The sequence below is a fragment of the Antechinus flavipes genome, chromosome 3, assembly GCF_016432865.1.
Source record: "Antechinus flavipes isolate AdamAnt ecotype Samford, QLD, Australia chromosome 3, AdamAnt_v2, whole genome shotgun sequence".
Taxonomy (NCBI): Eukaryota; Metazoa; Chordata; class Mammalia; order Dasyuromorphia; family Dasyuridae; genus Antechinus; species Antechinus flavipes.
In genome coordinates, this window is record NC_067400.1 from 624,621,983 (window position 1) to 624,638,950 (window position 16,968).

Here is a 16,968-nt window from a genome sequence, read left to right on the forward strand (position 1 = left end):
AGTCCTCCGGGCGGAAACAGAGAACGAGTTTGGCCAATGGGAGGCAGGTGGGGCGGAGGCGGCTCTACGGGACGCGAGCTTGGACCAATAGGAAGAGGGCAAAGGCGGGGCGATCGCGGTAATGACCAGTAGGCGATGAGAGACGCGGGGGCGGGGGCCCAATGAGGGGGCGTCGACGCGGCCCGCCCGCCTGCCTGCCGCGGTCCCTCCCTTTCTCCCTCAGCGCTGAGGAGAGGAGCGTCGGGTGGTCCCGGCCCCGGCCCCGGCTCCGGCTCCGCCCCCGCCCTCAGCACTCCCGACTCGGCCCCGGAGTCCGGGAGCCCCCGCCGCCATCATGCCGGCAGTGTCCAAGGGTGACGGCATGCGGGGCCTGGCCGTGTTCATCTCGGACATCCGCAACTGTGAGTGGGGCAGGGGCGGGGGAGGGGAGGGCAGGGGCGGGGCAGGGGGGCGGGGCAGGGGCGAGGCCACGCTGGTCACTCCCGAAGCTGCTGAGGCTCCCTAGTGCCTTCTGCTCCTGTCTGCCCCTCTCCCCGGCCCTCATCGGATTAGGATTCCTCCCCCAAATCGGGGCCACCCCTCAGACAGGGAAGTGAGGACTTGGCTCCTCCCTCCGGGGGCCGAGGCGGGATCGGAACCCAGAGCCTCTGCCGGGGTGGGGTGGGAGCGGGGAGGAGGCATCCTCAGGGAGCTGCCAGTCCGGGAGTCAGGGGCTTGGGGGGATGGCCCGGCCGGGCAGGGCCTTGAAGGCCGCACCTAACCCCGGGCTGGGGCCGCCAGGGTCAGAAGGGAGCAGGGGGTTGGAGGGGGCGGGGGCGGGGCCGAGTGCCCGTTCGGACGGTGGAGCTTCAGCCTTGTGCTGGGCGCTGTGGGCGCCCCCACTGTCCCTGAGGCAACTCAGGGACTTCTAGTAAGGCCTGAGGCCTAGGGCTCCTGGAGGGGTCCGGCAGGGGGAGGGGCGAAGGAAAGCGGGGAGGGCTAGTGAGGGCAAGCAGAGGGTCATGGCATGGGGCGCTGGGGAGGGCACCCGTGCTGGGAGGGCACCTGTGCTGGGAGGGCACCCGTGCTGGGAGGGCACCCGTGCTGGGAGGGCACCCGTGGCAGGGAGGGCACCCGTGGCAGGGAGGGCACCTGTGCCAGGGAGGGCACCTGCGGCAGGGAGGGCACCCGTGCTGGGAGGGCACCTGTGCAGGGAGGGCACCCTGTGCTGGGAGGGCACCTGTGCCAGGGAGGGCACCCTGTGCTGGGAGGGCACCTGTGCCAGGGAGGGCACCTGTGCCAGGGAGGGCACCCCATGCTGGGAGGGCACCTGTGCTGGGAGGGCACTCCTTGTGGCTCTGTGCTCATACAGGACATTGGCAATGGGGGCTGGCAGCCTGGGGGGCCAACCTCGCCTAGATGAAGGCCGAGAGAGGAGCCAGTGTGCGGTGCCCGGGGTGGGGAGGAGCCTTTGGAGAGCCCCTGCTGGGTGGCAAGCCTCTTGGGTGGGGGGGGGGTGACCCCTCTGCCTGAAACCTCCCTGGCCTTTGCTGAGAAAACCCCGAGCTGTGGCCGACACGGATCCGGCACTTCTCTGGTGGGACGTCGGGGGTCCTCGTGGCAGCTGCGGGAGGGCTCGTCCCCCCGGTACAGAGGAGGAAACCGAGGCGGGCCGCGGGCACCCAGAGCTGGGGCATCTGAGGCCTCCTTGACCCCAGGCCGCGGTTTTCTCCTCTGGTCAGTCAGGGACCCGAAGCATGCTCCAGAGCCAGGGGCTGCAGGGAGGTCCCGGGGGAGGGGAGGTTTTCAGGCCTGGATCTTCCCCCCACCCCCCAAGGTAAGAGCAAGGAGGCAGAGATTAAGAGGATCAACAAGGAGCTGGCCAACATCCGGTCCAAGTTCAAAGGTGAGCAGGAGGGGCCGAGAGGGCCGGGGGGGGGGCCCGGGGGCTCCCTCTTCTGGGGGCTCCCATCCATGTGTGCTCCATCCCCTCCTCCCAGGGGACAAGGCCCTGGATGGGTACAGCAAGAAGAAGTACGTCTGCAAGCTGCTCTTCATCTTCCTGCTGGGCCATGACATCGACTTCGGCCACATGGAGGCCGTGAACCTGCTCAGTTCCAACAAGTACACGGAGAAGCAGATTGTGAGTGGGGGGCTGGGGGACAGGGGCGCTGGGGGCTCACTGAGGCCCTGGGCTGGGGGGGTAATGGGGGGCTGGGGGCTCACCGAGGCTCTGGGATGGGGGGGTAATGGGGGGCTGGGGGCTCACCAAGGCTCTGGACTGGGGGGGTAATGGGGGGCTGGGGGCTCACCGAGGCTCTGGGCTCCCACGGGCAGGGCTACCTGTTCATCTCGGTGCTGGTGAACTCCACGTCGGAGCTGATCCGCCTCATCAACAACGGGGTCAAGAACGACCTGACCAGCCGCAACCCCACGTTCATGTGCCTGGCCCTGCACTGCATCGCCAACGTGGGCAGCCGTGAGATGGGCGAGGCCTTCGCCGCCGACATCCCCCGCATCCTGGTGGCAGGGTGAGGGGGCGGGCAAGGGCGGGAGGGCGGGATGCCCGGCTGGGGGTGGGGGAGGGGGGAGAGCCGGGCGACCCCCGAGTCCTGGCCCCTCCAGGGACAGCATGGACAGCGTCAAACAGAGCGCCGCCCTGTGCCTGCTGCGCCTGTACAAGGCCTCGCCCGACCTCGTGCCCATGAGCGACTGGACGGCCCGCGTGGTGCACCTCCTCAACGACCAGCACATGGTGAGGTGCCCGCGCTGCTGCCGGGGGGGGGCGGGGGGGCCGGGGACCGGGCTGAGCCCCTGCCCCGCTTCTCCGTCCCAGGGCGTGGTCACTGCCGCCGTCAGCCTCATCACCTGCCTCTGCAAAAAGAACCCGGATGACTTCAAGACTTGTGTCTCGCTGGCGGTGTCGCGGCTGAGCCGGGTGAGTGGGGGGCCGGGCGGGGGCCCCTTCTCTCTGACTGCTTCTCCCTCTGTCTCCCCGCCTGCCCCCTTCCTCCTGATGCTGTTTCCGCTGCCTCTCCTCTTTCACAAGCACCTGGTCATTGGGGAGGCTTTGGGGGAGGCTCCGGGCCAGCCCGAAGTCAGGGGCCGACCCCCTGCAGACAGAGGGGCCGGCTCACTCCGTGCCCCACCACGCACCCTTGGATTCTTGGGGTGCAGCTGATCCCCCTGTTGGGGGAAGGGGCGGGTGAAGCACAGTCTGGCGCCAAACCTCCCTGCTGTGGTCCTAGGGACTGGTCTTGGGGGGCACTGACAGCTCCCCAGAGGCCTTGCCTCAGTGGGCCCAGCAAGAGTTTGGTTCTGAAAAACAGCAGCATTCAAGTGAGTATTTGAACCCTGGGTCAAGGGAGGAGCCCAGAAAAGCTGGAGGCGCAGCCCCCCTCCCCGGGCACCCCCTCTCTCCTCCTCTTTTGCTTCCTCCTCCCTGTCTCCGTCCCTCCCCCCTCCCCTCTTCTCTCCTCTTTACCCCACTCTCCCCCTCGTCCCCTCCACCGTCTCACCTCTGTCCCCCCGTACCCCCAGATCGTCTCCTCGGCCTCCACGGACCTCCAGGACTACACCTACTACTTCGTCCCTGCCCCGTGGCTGTCCGTGAAGCTGCTCCGTTTGCTGCAGTGCTACGCGCCCCCAGGTAGGGCCTGTTCCCCGAAAGCTCCCGAAGGTTCTAGCCCAGCCCGACCTCCATCTTCTGGCCGGGCTCCGTCGGCCCCACGTTAAGGGCCTCCGGAAGAGGCTGGGGCCGGGCCCGGGGCCTCCCTTACCTCCTTCGGGGGGCTCGTTGGGTTGAGCAGACTCGAGATCATGCTTGGGGAAGGATGGGCCAGGGGTGGACCCTTGACCCTTCCCTGTCCCCCACGGGCCCCAGAGGACGCCGCAGTGAAGGGGCGGCTGGTGGAGTGTCTGGAAACGGTCCTGAACAAGGCGCAGGAGCCCCCCAAGTCCAAGAAAGTTCAGCATTCCAACGCCAAGAACGCCGTCCTCTTCGAGACCATCAGCCTCATCATCCACTACGACAGGTCGGGGGGCTGCTCTGGCGGGGTGGGGGAGGGGGCGGGCCTGGCTGCCACGAACCGTTCCCACAGACTCTGTCCCTGGCCCCCAGTGAGCCCAACCTCCTGGTCCGGGCCTGCAACCAGCTGGGCCAGTTCCTCCAGCACCGCGAGACCAACCTGCGGTACCTGGCCCTGGAGAGCATGTGCACGCTGGCCAGCTCCGAGTTCTCCCACGAGGCCGTCAAGACCCACATCGACACGGTCATCAACGCCCTTAAGGTACCGGCCTTGGCCGCCCGGCCCCTGCCCGCTCTGGCCCCCGCCCATCCCGGCCCCCTGCCATGGCCTGTGCTCACCACTCCCCCCATCTCCCAATGTGGTCCAGACGGAGCGGGATGTCAGCGTGAGGCAGCGGGCGGCCGACCTCCTCTACGCCATGTGTGACCGGAGCAACGCCAAGCAGATCGTGTCGGAGATGTTGCGCTACCTGGAGACGGCCGACTACGCCATCCGGGAGGAGATTGTGAGCTGGCCCCCTGCCCGACGGGGACCGTGGGGGCCGGGCCCGGCCTGGGGGCGGCCTCAGCCACGGGCTCCCTGCCTCCTCCTCGCCAGGTGCTGAAGGTGGCCATCTTGGCCGAGAAGTACGCCGTCGATTACAGCTGGTACGTGGACACCATCCTCAACCTGATCCGCATCGCGGGCGACTACGTGAGCGAGGAGGTGTGGTACCGCGTGCTCCAGATCGTCACCAACCGGGACGACGTGCAGGGCTACGCGGCCAAGACCGTCTTCGAGGTCGGCCCCCACCCCGTCCTGCAGCCCCCCTTCCCTGCCCCTGCAGTCGCCCCCACGAGTCACCCGCGGGCCCTTTCCTTCCTCAGGCCCTGCAGGCGCCCGCCTGTCACGAGAACATGGTGAAGGTTGGGGGCTACATCCTCGGGGAGTTCGGGAACCTGATTGCCGGGGACCCGCGCTCCAGGTGAGGCCGCCGGGCCGTGGGGGACGGGGCTGGGGGCGCGGGGCAGGGGGCCGGCAGTGCCCAGCGGCCTCTCCCTGTGCCCGCAGCCCCCCGGTGCAGTTCTCCCTGCTGCACTCCAAGTTCCACCTGTGCAGCGTGGCCACGCGGGCGCTGCTGCTCTCCACCTACATCAAGTTCATCAACCTGTTCCCCGAGACCAAGGCCACCATCCAGGCCGTGCTGCGGGCGGGCTCCCAGCTGCGCAACGCCGACGTGGAGCTGCAGCAGCGCGCCGTGGAGTACCTCACCCTCAGCTCCATCGCCAGCACCGACGTCCTGGTCAGGGGGGCTCCCTGACCCCGGGCTGGGGGCGCTGCTGGGCCGAGGGTGGCTGCCCGGCCGTGGGGTGGCCCCTGGAGCCTGGCGTGGCGCCGGGCCTGATGCCCCCCTTTTTTACCCCCCAGGCCACAGTGCTGGAAGAGATGCCTCCTTTCCCAGAGCGGGAGTCTTCCATCCTGGCCAAGCTCAAGAGGAAGAAGGGCCCGGGGGCGGCCGGAGCCCTGGAGGATGGGCGCCGGGAGCCCGGGCCCGGGGGTGACGTGAACGGGGGCGTGGAGCCGGCCCCCAGTGCCGGGGTAGGCGCGGGCCGGGCAGGGGGGATTGGGGGGGCTGCCCCCAGGCCGGGCTACATGGGCACCCTCTCTTTGCAGTCTACGCCCTCGCCCTCCACTGACCTCCTGGGGCTGCGGGCGGCCCCTCCCCCGGCGGCCCCCCCGGCCCCCCCCAGCGCCGGCAGCCTCCTGGTGGACGTGTTCTCCGACGGCCCCCTAGGGGGAGCGCCCAGCCTGGGGCCCGGCCCCGAGGAAGCCTTCCTCAGGTACCGGGGCCGCCCCCCTTCCAGCCCGGCCCCCCCGGGGGCCTCCCGCGGAGCCCCTCCCGGGCCCTCTCTGTTGTCTGAGTCCTAGGCCCCCCGCGGCTCCCTCTGTCCTTCCCTCGGGGGACTTCGGCCCGCGCTCAGCCTGCTCTCTCTCTGCCTCGCTGCCTCCCGGGGATTGGCTGCCTGCCCTGCCCTTCTCCCGTGTCTGTCCTGGGATTGGATGGCCCAGCCAGCTGGAGCCCCCGGCCCCTGAGAGTCCTGGGGCCCTATTGGCCGACCGGGCTCCAGCTGCTGAGTAAGGGGAGGGGGCGGGCGCCCCGGGAAGGGCTGGGGGGGCGGGGCCGGGCACTGCCGGAGGGGGGGGGGGAGTGTTGGGGGGGAAGGCTGGGTGTCGGGGAGCCCGAATGGGGGGAGCCCCCCGCGCTTGGTTTCGGGCTCCTCCTGCCCCGCCCACCTCAGCTCCTCCCTCTTCGTGCAGCCCAGCCTCCGAGGACCCCGGCGTCCCCATCCCGGAGGCTGACGAGCTTCTGAACAAGTGAGCCGGGCTCGGGGTGGGGGGTGGGGAGGCCGGGGTAGCGGGGCTGGGCCTGACTTTCGGGCCCCCCCCGCGCAGGTTCGTGTGCAAGAACAACGGGGTCCTCTTTGAGAACGCCTTGCTGCAGATCGGAGTCAAGTCTGAGTTCCGGCAGAACCTGGGTGTGTGGGGCTGGGAGTGGGGGGGGCAGTGATGGGCCGGGCAGTGGCAGGGGGGGGAAGCCGGGGCAGGCTGGCACAAGTAACTATGGGCTGGGATGGGGGGGAAGAGTGGCGGGCGGCCCCTCAGAGCCAGGCTAAGGCCTTCTTCCCCTCCCCCCAGGCCGTATGTATCTCTTCTATGGAAACAAGACCTCAGTGCAGTTCCAGAGCTTCTGTCCCACTGTCACTCATCCTGGGGACCTCCAGACTCATATCCTACTCAGTCCAGGCTCTTTCCTCCCCCCGCCCCCTGTCCAGGGTCTCCCCTCCCCCCATGGCCATCTTCTCACTCTCTAGCTGCCCGCTCCCTGCCCCTGTTCCTTTCCTTGACCGGCTGGATGCACAGCTGGTGGTGCAGACCAAGCGGGTGCCAGGCCAGGTGGATGGAGGTGCCCAAGTGCAGCAGGTCCTCAACATCGAGTGCCTCAGGGACTTTGTCACCCCGCCCCTGCTCACCGTGCGCTTCAGGTGAGGGGCCGGGGGGCAGGGGGAGGGTGTAGGAGGGTGGCAGGAGAGCCGTGGGGGCGGCGCTGGGCCGGGTATGGAGACTCACAGGATACGGAGCCCAGGGCCTCCCTTGCCTTCCTCCTGCCTAGGTATGGGGGGGCTCCACAGGCCCTCACCCTCAAGCTCCCCGTGACCATCAACAAGTTCTTCCAGCCCACCGAGATGGCCGCCCAGGACTTCTTTCAGCGTTGGAAGCAGCTAAGCCTGTGAGGGGCGGCTGGGGGCCTGGGGGAGGGGGAGGGCTGGGCGGTGGGGGTGCCCTCCCTTGGGAGCTCAGTCTGGCCTGTCTTTCCTTTCATGTCCAGCCCCCAACAGGAGGCCCAGAAAATCTTCCAAGCCAATCACCCCATGGATTCCGAGGTGACCAAGGCCAAGGTGAGGGAGTAGAATCCCGGGGTCAGGAGGGGGTGGGGTGGGAGGTCAAGGAGCTCTTGACAATCAGTGTCCCTTGCGCTCTAGCTCCTCGGCTTTGGCTCGGCCCTGCTGGACAACGTGGACCCAAACCCGGAGAACTACGTGGGTGCCGGGATCGTGCAGACCAAGGCCCTGCAGGTGGGCTGCCTGCTCCGGCTGGAGCCGAACGCCCAGGCCCAGGTGAGAGAAGGCCGCCGGCCGGCTCGCCCTCCCCCACCGCCTCCCAGTGGGCCCCTTCTCCACCCCTCCCCAACCTGACCCTGGCTCCTCATCTTCTCTGGCCCCAGATGTACCGCCTGACGCTCCGGACCAGCAAGGAGAGCGTGTCTCGGCACCTGTGTGAGCTGCTGGCCGAGCAGTTCTGATCTCAGACCCCGTGTACCCCGGGTCCTGGAGGATGAGGGGGGGCCGTGTGCTGAGGGGCTTGGCTCCCGGGGTCAGAGCCAGGGGCTCCAGAACTCCGGGCCGAGGGTGCCCTGGCCGGGGCCGTCCCCTTTGCCCTTTTGTATCTATTTTTTGAGCTGCTGCTGTTTACAGTGTCGGGGTCCCCCTCCCTGAAGCACAGAGGGGAAGGGGCTCGGGCCATCCCCTCCCCTGCCCTGCCCCTAGACCACCGTGTATTAATGTGAGCGAATAAAAGATGAGACGCTGGTGCAGTGCAGGGCCGGGCGCTTTATTGGGGTCCTAGAGGAAGGGGGTGAGAGCGTGCAGGGTCCGAGTGGCCAGGCCCCGCAAGGCATGCGTTGGGCTCTGGGGGCTCACCAGCAGCAGGAGGCGGCGGGGCCCCGTCTGGATCGCCACCAGCCTGAGCCCAGCCCCGGGGTCCTCCCGGCCCTCCGGCCCCTTGGCAGCCGCCCCGGACACCATGTAGCAGGCCCGGGGAATCCCTGGGGGGCACCCCTGCTCTTCGGCCTTTTCCTCTGATGACCCCGCCTCTGAGGAGAAAAGGGAAACACGAGCTAGGGACTTGGGGCTCCCCACTCCGCGCCCCTTGGGAAGCCTTGAGCCCTGCTGACCTGGGGGGAAGTGGGTGGCAGTGACCAGAGCATAGAAGGAGCGGAGGAGGCGCCGGCGGGTCCTGGGGGAAGGACCTGGGGAGGAGAAAAAGAGATGCCCTTGAAGCTTCCCCCCTGTCCCGCTCCCTGGACCCACGTCCCATGCTGTGCCGGACCCCCCACCCTGGCGCACCTTCCTCTCCGCCAAGATCCACCGTGAAGAAGGCACGTTTTTGCTCCAGGTGCAGGAAAAGGAGCCTGGGGGGGAGATCCTGTTATGTTCCTGGGTGCACCCTGAAGCCTTCCGGGTCCCGGCTCCCCTCACTTACCCTAGAATGTCGGGGTGCAGGGAGAAGCCTGCCGGGATCGCCCTGGGTGCGAGGGCCAGGCAGGCCCTCAGCGGCTCCAGCATGGGCTGCCACCAGCGTTCCAGGACCTGGGATGGATGGGGGGGAGGGCTTGAGGCAGGGGTCAGGGCCTGCATCCCGCTCTGCCCAGGGGCCCCTGGCTGACTGGGGGCTCGGCTCACCTGAGGCTCCAGCTGGCTGAGAGACGGCTGAGGCCCACACAGCACACACAGCTCCAGGCCGGGCAGCAGCATCAGCGTCAGGAGGCGGTGGGGCACCTGGCAGAGGGGCAGCTTAGGGGCAGTGGGCACGGAAACACCCCCCGCCCTCCCCGGGCCCACCCTGCCCCTCACTCACCGTGGGACTCCCGTGGGGCAGGTAGACGGGGTAGTCGCGGGCAGCCTGGGCCGGCAGGGTGCCCACCAGCCAGGGCAGCAGCACCGCCTCCGGAGACCCGAGGCGCCACCAGCCCTCCGTGCCCACCACCACCCGGCCACCCACCACCAGGCTGGCAAAGACGCTGCCCACCTCCTCAGCAAAGCCCGCCAGGGCCTCCTGAGGGAAGAAAGGCTGGCCTCATTGGGGCTGTCTGCTAGGGGCTGCGGGGGGCTCAGTGAGGAGGGGGAAGGGGCAACATTTACTTTGGGCCTACTGGGGGTCCTGCTTGGGGCTCAGCGGGGGCCCTTCTGCTGGGGGCTCAGTTGGGGCTCTTCTGACTCAGTTGTTGAGTGGAGGAGTCTGCTCTGGGCTCAGTAGGGGTCTTGCTTGGGTTGAGTTGGGGTCTGTCTGCTCTGGCTGCCCCCTTTTATGCCCCCGCAAACCCCCCCTCTCCTTGCTCCTTGGGCAGCAGCTTGGGTGACCTGCAGCAGCGGCCCATCCTCCGGGGCGATGCAGTCCACGCACTGGGTCAGGTCCCCGGCCAGCTCCGCGTCCCCCAGGAGGCTGTCGATGAGGCCATAGGTGGCCTGGGGAGAAAGACCAGGTCGGGACTCGGGTGCCGGCCCCGCCCCTGAGGCCCCGCCCGCGACTCCGCCCCCCGCTTACTCTCAGCTCCTTCTTCAGTCTCTCCACGTTGCGGATTCTGGTCAACTCTTCGAGGCCGACCAGCAGGACCTAGAGACAGACATTGTGGGGACCTGGACGGGGTGGGGAGTGGGAGGGCAGGGGTCCGCACCCGGCCGGCAGCCTCTCACCATGGCCCCGAACACCAGCTCCAGCAGCCGCTCCAGCCTGAGCTCCGAGCATCCCGGCTCCGAGGACAGCACGATGAGGGTGACGCTGTAAGGGGGACGGCCGGGCGTCAGGGGCGTGCTCATCACAAACCGGGACACTGAGGCACGCAGGGCGGGCCCTGGGCGCGGCGCCCCCATCCCCCCGGCTCACCTGTCGTGGAAAGTCTTCCACACCACGGCCGTGTCCTCGGTGCGCGCGGAGCGCAGCGTCACGTCCAGGTTCTGTCCGAACATGTGCACGCCATTGAGGGAGCCGATAACGGAGAAGGGCAGCTGGAATGGGGTTCCAGGTCAGGACGGCAGCCAGGGACCGGCGAGAACTACAGCTCCCGGCGAGCCCTGCGCCAGAGCCCAGCGGCCCAGGTCCCGAACGCGCGGGCGCTTTCGGGAGCGGTAGTTCTCTCCCTCTCCCCCACCCCTTCCTGCTTCCGTCAGCGGCTTCACCTGCTGCCGGGAGGGGGCGCCCCCGCGGCTGCTCCTGCAGAATAGGGGGACTCCGCTGGAGGAGGCGAGGCAGAGTAAGTGCACGGCCCCCGAAGTGCCGTCTTCTGCCATGTCAACCCCGAGGGGTGATCGAGGAGTCGCGTAGGGATGCGCTGCTGATGATCTATTTCGCTCCGGAGAGCTGTCCCGTTTCCGTGGCCGGAAGTGCACGCGGCCCCATCAAAAATGGCGGCAATTGGGTCACTCTTCACTTTTGCCCGCCGCGAATGTGCGCGCCCCTATCAAAGATGGCGACGGGCCGGTCAGTGGTTTCGGTGTGATGGTGCCGTCTTCATTTCGCAGGCGGCTTCGTTTCCGTCTCCGGGTCGGAAATGCTCTCACCCCTAACAAAGATGGCGGCGGTCGGGATTGGCGGAGCTGAGCGTCACGCCGCCCGGACCAGGGGGGAGCTGAGCTTCCTTCCCGAGTGTCCCGTGCTTCCGGGGCGCTCCTTGCCTCCTTAACGCCTAGTCGCTAAGCTCTGACCTCTTCGTCTCCGATCCCGGTGCTGATTCAAAGATGGGCCCGGATAACGGGGTTGCTTAGCAACCACCCAGATTTTCGGCGTGCTGGTGACGTCACCGGCGCCCATCTAGCCCATTCACTGCGCAGTTAGGGACGGGACCGGGTCTGGCAGATGAAGCCGGGCGTGCTCCGTGCCCTCAGTCCCTGTTTTCACTGAAAAAATCTCCCCCCCTCCCCCCCCCCCCGCCCCGTTTCCCCATCTTAAGAACAGAGACGGGGGCCGCGCTGTCACAAATCTTTTCTGCATCTGTCCATGTCCTGCCGTGACCCGCGTCGAGGTGCTTAAGCTTCTAGTTTTCCTAACGTTAAACCGGCCTCGGATTCCCGTTACGGGGCCGGCCTGGCCAGACTCCAACCTTTGAGTCACCCGCCCCCGCGCCCCTGCTCCGGGAAAGTCCCAGCGTCCTTAGGGGGCGCTTGCAGGTTTGATGGTCACGCTGCCCCTTTAAGGGGACGTCCAGGGAGGAAATCAAGCCTAAACTACTTCCTGATTTCCCAGGGCCGAGGCCTTTGCGGACAAGAGCCTCCCGTTCTGGGGTGAGCTTGAAGCCCGGAGCCTCTGTGGGCTCCCTTTCTTGGAAGCTGAGCTGGCCTGGGAGTGGCGCCAGGCCCCCGGTACTGGGTTTGAGACCCGCCTGTTTCACAGCACCTCCCCCCTCAACCCCAACGAATCTCTGCTCCCTGCCCCTGAAATCCGAAAGTGGGGGTTCGGAGCTCTGGGGGCCCCTCCCCTGAATGCTCCGCTGCCCACGGCCCTCGCAGGGAATCTCTCTTTTCTCTTGGCCAACAATCCCAGGAACCTAATGTGAGCGGAGGGCAGACCCACAGACCCTGTGGGAGAGGGTTTCTCCAGCCTCAGGTCACATTACATTGTTTTCCCAGGGCCAGAGTGGTACCAGGGTATGGACGCTGGCTCCTGGCGGGGACCCATTTATCAGAATGGAATAATTCCCCTGGTTTCTCTCTTGCTGGAGTAGAGGCTCCTGGGTTCAGGGAAGCCTTGGGCAGGAGTACATCCCCCCAAGTGGACCTTCTCCTCCCTCTGCTTTGTAGAGCCCCTTCCTCGAGAAATTTTCTTATTCCTCTGGGTGTGCAGAGGCAAAAATACTGGCTCAGGAGTCAGGGAGTCCAGCCTCAAGTACTTCCTGTGTGATCTTAGGCAAGTCACTTAACTTCTGCCCCTTAATTTCTTCAACTGGTATGTGAAAATATCACCTTCCTTCCCAAGTTTTTGTGAAGGTCAAAAGAGATTATATTTGAAAAGTGCTTAGCACAGTGCCTGGCATACAGTAGGTGGTAAATTAATGCTTGTTTCCACCCCCTCCTCTAGTCACATTTCCCCCAGCAGATTGCCTTCAGTACCAACCCTTCTCTAATGTTCAGTCTCTATCTACTGATTTCTTCTCCAACACCTAGGAATACTCCAAAGTTTCCCCCATAAACTATTTAAATTAATAAGCACCTACTATGTGGCAGGTACTGTGCTGAGTGCCGGGAATCCAAAAATAAAAGGCAAAAGACAATTCTACACTTAAGGAGTTTGGGGGGCAGGGGATGGGGGGGACAATGCAAATAATGTGTTCAAAGCAAGCTACATCCTGGCTAAATGGGAAGGGACCAACAGAGGGAAGGCCCTGAACTTCAGAGGAGCTGGGGAGGGTGTCCAGGAAAAGGAGAGATGTTGTTGGGAGCCAGGGAGCTCAGCGGTCAGAGCAGAGGAAGGAGGAACGGGGCCAGTCGGAGAGGACCCCGGGCCGGGGATGGAACAGCCAGGAGGCTGGGGCACTTTATTGAAGAGGGTGTGTTGGGCGGTGAAAGGTAAGAAGCTGGGTAAGGGGGGGAGAGGCTGGGCTACCAAGGGTCTACGAAGAGAGACAACAGGAAGTCGCCGGTGTCAGTTGGGGGGGTGAGCTCTGGGGGAGCCACTTTTCTGGCTGAATGGAGAACGGATTGGCAAGGGAGACACTGGGGGCAGCTGTGACCCCTCAGCAGCTGCTGCCCTAGAGAAGGGGTGAGGTGAAGGGGAGCTGGACAGGGGCAGTGATGGGAGCTGGGGAAGGGGCAGGGGCAGTGATGGGAGCTGGGGAGGGGCAGGGGCAGAGTGATGGGAGCTGGGGAAGGGGCAGGGGCAGTGATGGGAGCTGGGGAAGGGGCAGGGGCAGTGATGGGAGCTGGGGAAGGGGCAGGGGCAGAGTGATGGGACGAGCCTGGGGCAGAGTGATGGGAGCTGGGGAAGGGGCAGGGGCAGTGATGGGAGCTGGGGAGGGGCAGGGGCAGTGATGGGAGCTGGGGAAGGGGCAGGGGCAGTGATGGGAGCTGGGGAAGGGGCAGGGGCAGTGATGGGAGCTGGGGAAGGGGCAGGGGCAGAGTGATGGGATGGGCCTGGGGCAGAGTGATGGGAGCTGGGGTAGGGGCAGGGGCAGAGTGATGGGAGCTGGGGAGGGGCAGGGGCAGTGATGGGAGCTGGGGAAGGGGCAGGGGCAGTGATGGGAACTGGGGAAGGGGCAGGGGCAGAGTGATGGGATGGGCCTGGGGCAGAGTGATGGGAGCTGGGGAAGGGGCAGGGGCAGAGTGATGGGAGCTGGGGAGGGGCAGGGGCAGTGATGGGAACTGGGGAAGGGGCAGGGGCAGTGATGGGAGCTGGGGAAGGGGCAGGGGCAGTGATGGGAGCTGGGGAAGGGGCAGGGGCAGTGATGGGAGCTGGGGAAGGGGCAGGGGCAGTGATGGGAGCTGGGGAAGGGGCAGGGGCAGTGATGGGAGCTGGGGCCGAGTGATCTGAGAAGCTGCCAAGAGAGAAATCCACAAGCCTTGGCCAGAGCCTGGGAGTGGGAGCCAGAGAGCCCGGGACTTGTGCGCCCTCTACAGTAATTAGCAAGTGGTACAGGTGGAACGGTAGAATGACTTGAGGAACAAAGGTTCGAGGTTCCCTTCCCGTTTATTTATTCGCGATTTCCCACCAGTCTGGACCCCACCTGCTCGGCTTTGGCCCTGGGCCCTCAAACGGGGAGACAGAGGTTTAGCATTGGAAACAATTCATCAAATCGGACCAAGCAATTACAATGACGCCATTGACTAGGCCACAATTAAATAATCTGATTTCTAATTGGAGGAAAGACCCCTCCATGTGGCAGTGAGTAAAGCACCGGACTTAGAGTCAGGAGAACCTGATTTCAAACCTGACCTCACACACTTCACCCTTACTAGCCGTGCAACCCCGTGCCAGTCATTTAATCCCAGTGGCCCCTGAAGAGAAAACCTTGGGAGGGGGAGATCGAACAGGTGAAATTCCTTCCCATCAGAAAACGGGGTCCCCCCTCCCCCAAATGTCTGCACACACTCGAGAGAACATGGGAACAGTAACTGACAGATCGAGTGTTAGGCTTGAGGAGCTAAATCAGTGGAGTTGATAGCCATAGTTATGTAATTTAGCCTGGTTCAGTATGATTGATTTAATCCTCCAAGGAGATGTCATGGGCCAGAATTTGAAACAAGGCACTAAGTGGATTTGAGGAGACAATGGTTAAATCTAGTTTAGCATCGATTTAATCCTACAACAAATAATGGTTTCTGGTGATGTAATGATTGGTGTGTACTCAGTGTGGGGCACATAAGCTCTCAGGGCCAGAAGGACAATTGCACTAGAAGCTCTCAGAAGCTGAGGCAGATTCATTCCATCTTCTACCTTTGTTGTGGCTGGAGGCTAAAGCACAAACCCTTGGGAGTCGGGGAGATTCAGAAGCCAGAGAAGGCAGGAGGGAGCTCAAGCTCTCAGAACCAAGACGACAGAAGGCCTCTAAGAAAGCTAACCAGGCCGCAGGCAGGAGACAAGACTTGGAAAGAGACAATAAAAGATTTGGACTTTAACACCTGGCTGCATTTGGGGTGATTACTGAACTGAAACCGAGGCTGCCTCCAGAAACCCCAAGAAAACCCCAACATTTCAGAGAAGAATATTACAATTATGGGGCCACCCACGGGGTGCTAGAGATCCAGCTTTGGATCACTGGGTTTCTGGTCAGCATAACCTAGGTCCTCGGTTAAGAGTCTCGAAGCGATAGGGAGCGGTGATCCAATTTTTAGGCCATGAAGAGCTAGGTTTAAACAATATAAGAAGCTTTTCTCCCAATTCCCACAGTTGAATCAAGTTTTCTCACAAGGCAGACAATGAACTAGATCTATATTTGAATAAAAAATCGAGCTAGCTCCAGAACTGTCACTCAATGGAATGAGTGGCTCACACTGGGCTGCCCTAATTCCACGAGGAGGGGGCAGGGTTTAAAGGGAACTTTGGACATATTGAATTTCAAATATCTACCACATCTCCCAGTTCTATATATCTGAAGAGCAACTGGAGATGGGAGATTAGAGGCAGATATTGGGGCAGAAAAGTCAGATTTGAGAATGGGAACTGATGATAATCAGTAAGGGCAGTAACATAGAGGAAGAGGAAAAGACAGAATCCCAAGGAACATCTATGGATAGAGGGTGTGATCAGGAGGAGGAGCCAACAAAAGGGACAGAGAAGGAGGGGTCAAAGGGTAAGGGAACCAAAATGGAACGGAGTCTTGAAAACCTGGAGAGTCGACCCAGTGTCAAAAACTGCAGAAGTTAAAGAGAATGGGGGAGGAGAAAGGCCATTGGATTTGGTAGCTAAGAGATCACTAGTAACTTTGAAGAGAGCAGCCCAGGGGAATAAGTCTAACCACAAGGGGTTAAGAAGAGAGGAGAGGAAGTGGAGGCGCCCAGTGTAGACAGCCTTGTCAGGAAGGTGAGCTACAAAGGGCAGAAAAAAATGATGGATGAGAATCAGCAGGGATGAAACAAGTGATCGGGAGAGGAGAGACATGACAATGTTTATAGGCAGTAGGAAACGAGCCAACGGAGATGAAAAATCACGGAAAATAGAAACAGAAAGGACAATATGTTGGAGGAAATGGGTTGGAATGAGGTTAGTTGGAAAAGAAGAAGGGTTAGCCTTGCTATGGAAAAGGCCACATCATCATTTGAGACTATGGCGGGGGAAGAGAGAGTGGAAGAAGGCTCCTGCGTGAGAGGAGGTGAGAAGGGAGAAGAGGGAGCTCATGGTGAATGACCTTCCTGGGGCAGGCAAATTATCACCAAGGGTGGGAGAGCCAAGGCTGAAACTTGTCTGGGTATAATTGGTGATATGAAAGGCAAAGCATTGGAGAGGACAGTGTAGACTTGAACTGGTTCATCAAGGGGAGAAAATGGGAGTGGCTAGAGGAGGCAAGATGGCCTAGCAGGGTCAAGGGATGGAGGTGATGATGCAAGAATAAGTCATGTAAAGAAAGGCAGAGTGAGAGGTGGACTCGCCCATTGGATACAAATGGCTCCGGAGCGGGAAGGGAGGCAGGGGACCTCGCATAGCTCCCCCACCCCAAACCCAACTCACTCAAATGCCACGGCCCCCTTGGAGAACGGAGGACAAACCATCACAAAAACCATAGTGAAGGGGCTATCATCCTGCTGGGTTCCCACGCCGGCAAAATCCTTGACCCCCTCCCCGACCTTCCTCGCCCCCGTTGTCATTTTCTCTCCATCTGGGTGGGGTCAGGAGCTTCGGGCTGACACCGCCATTCTCGGCCCACTGGGCGAAGGGGGGCAGCCTGGATGGAGGAGGGGCGAGACCATGCGGACGCCCGCGGAGGAGGGAGCCCCCTGGCGCTCAGTAGAGGAGGAAATTTCCAAGCCGTTGTCTTCAGCCCCGGGAGGTTGAGGATGGGGTTGCCTAGCAACTCTTCTCGGCCAGGAGAACCTGAGGCGGGCTGTTGCTTAGCAACCGCCAAGTCTTGCTCGCTTCGGAGAACGTTTCCCCGCCCGCCCCCGTCGGGGGGGGGGGGAGGGGGCGTAGCCAAGCAACCGACCATCTTCCTCGGAGAGAC

General features: G+C 63.6%; 2 protein-coding genes across 4 annotated transcripts; one reads left to right on the forward strand and one right to left on the reverse strand.

Moving 5' to 3' along the window:
* Window positions 1-186: 186 nt before the first annotated feature.
* Window positions 187-8,144, forward strand: AP2A1 (adaptor related protein complex 2 subunit alpha 1). Of its 2 annotated transcripts, XM_051989832.1 has the most exons (24): window positions 187-401; window positions 1,817-1,885; window positions 1,980-2,122; window positions 2,317-2,510; window positions 2,605-2,734; window positions 2,816-2,917; window positions 3,520-3,628; window positions 3,863-4,013; window positions 4,100-4,268; window positions 4,375-4,512; window positions 4,605-4,787; window positions 4,874-4,971; window positions 5,058-5,289; window positions 5,415-5,585; window positions 5,661-5,827; window positions 6,057-6,122; window positions 6,306-6,362; window positions 6,441-6,523; window positions 6,684-6,772; window positions 6,906-7,030; window positions 7,159-7,275; window positions 7,375-7,444; window positions 7,529-7,663; window positions 7,771-8,144. In XM_051989832.1, exons 1-24 carry the CDS (start codon window positions 335-337, stop codon window positions 7,846-7,848), a joined length of 2,943 nt encoding a protein of 980 aa, XP_051845792.1. In that variant the 5' UTR covers window positions 187-334; the 3' UTR covers window positions 7,849-8,144. The 2 variants fall into 2 exon arrangements, with proteins under 2 accessions (XP_051845792.1, XP_051845793.1); XM_051989833.1 differs by lacking the exon at window positions 6,057-6,122.
* FUZ (fuzzy planar cell polarity protein) lies at window positions 8,136-11,243 on the reverse strand. Of its 2 annotated transcripts, none has more exons than XM_051989835.1 (11): window positions 10,502-11,243; window positions 10,209-10,330; window positions 10,019-10,103; window positions 9,870-9,938; window positions 9,686-9,790; window positions 9,183-9,380; window positions 9,008-9,103; window positions 8,808-8,914; window positions 8,672-8,750; window positions 8,500-8,574; window positions 8,136-8,418 (listed from the first exon to the last, which is right to left on the reverse strand). In XM_051989835.1, exons 1-11 carry the CDS (start codon window positions 10,610-10,612, stop codon window positions 8,242-8,244), a joined length of 1,224 nt encoding a protein of 407 aa, XP_051845795.1. In that variant the 5' UTR covers window positions 10,613-11,243; the 3' UTR covers window positions 8,136-8,241. The 2 variants fall into 2 exon arrangements, with proteins under 2 accessions (XP_051845795.1, XP_051845794.1); XM_051989834.1 differs by having other exon boundaries at window positions 8,672-8,736; window positions 10,502-11,237.
* Window positions 11,244-16,968: the final 5,725 nt, after the last annotated feature.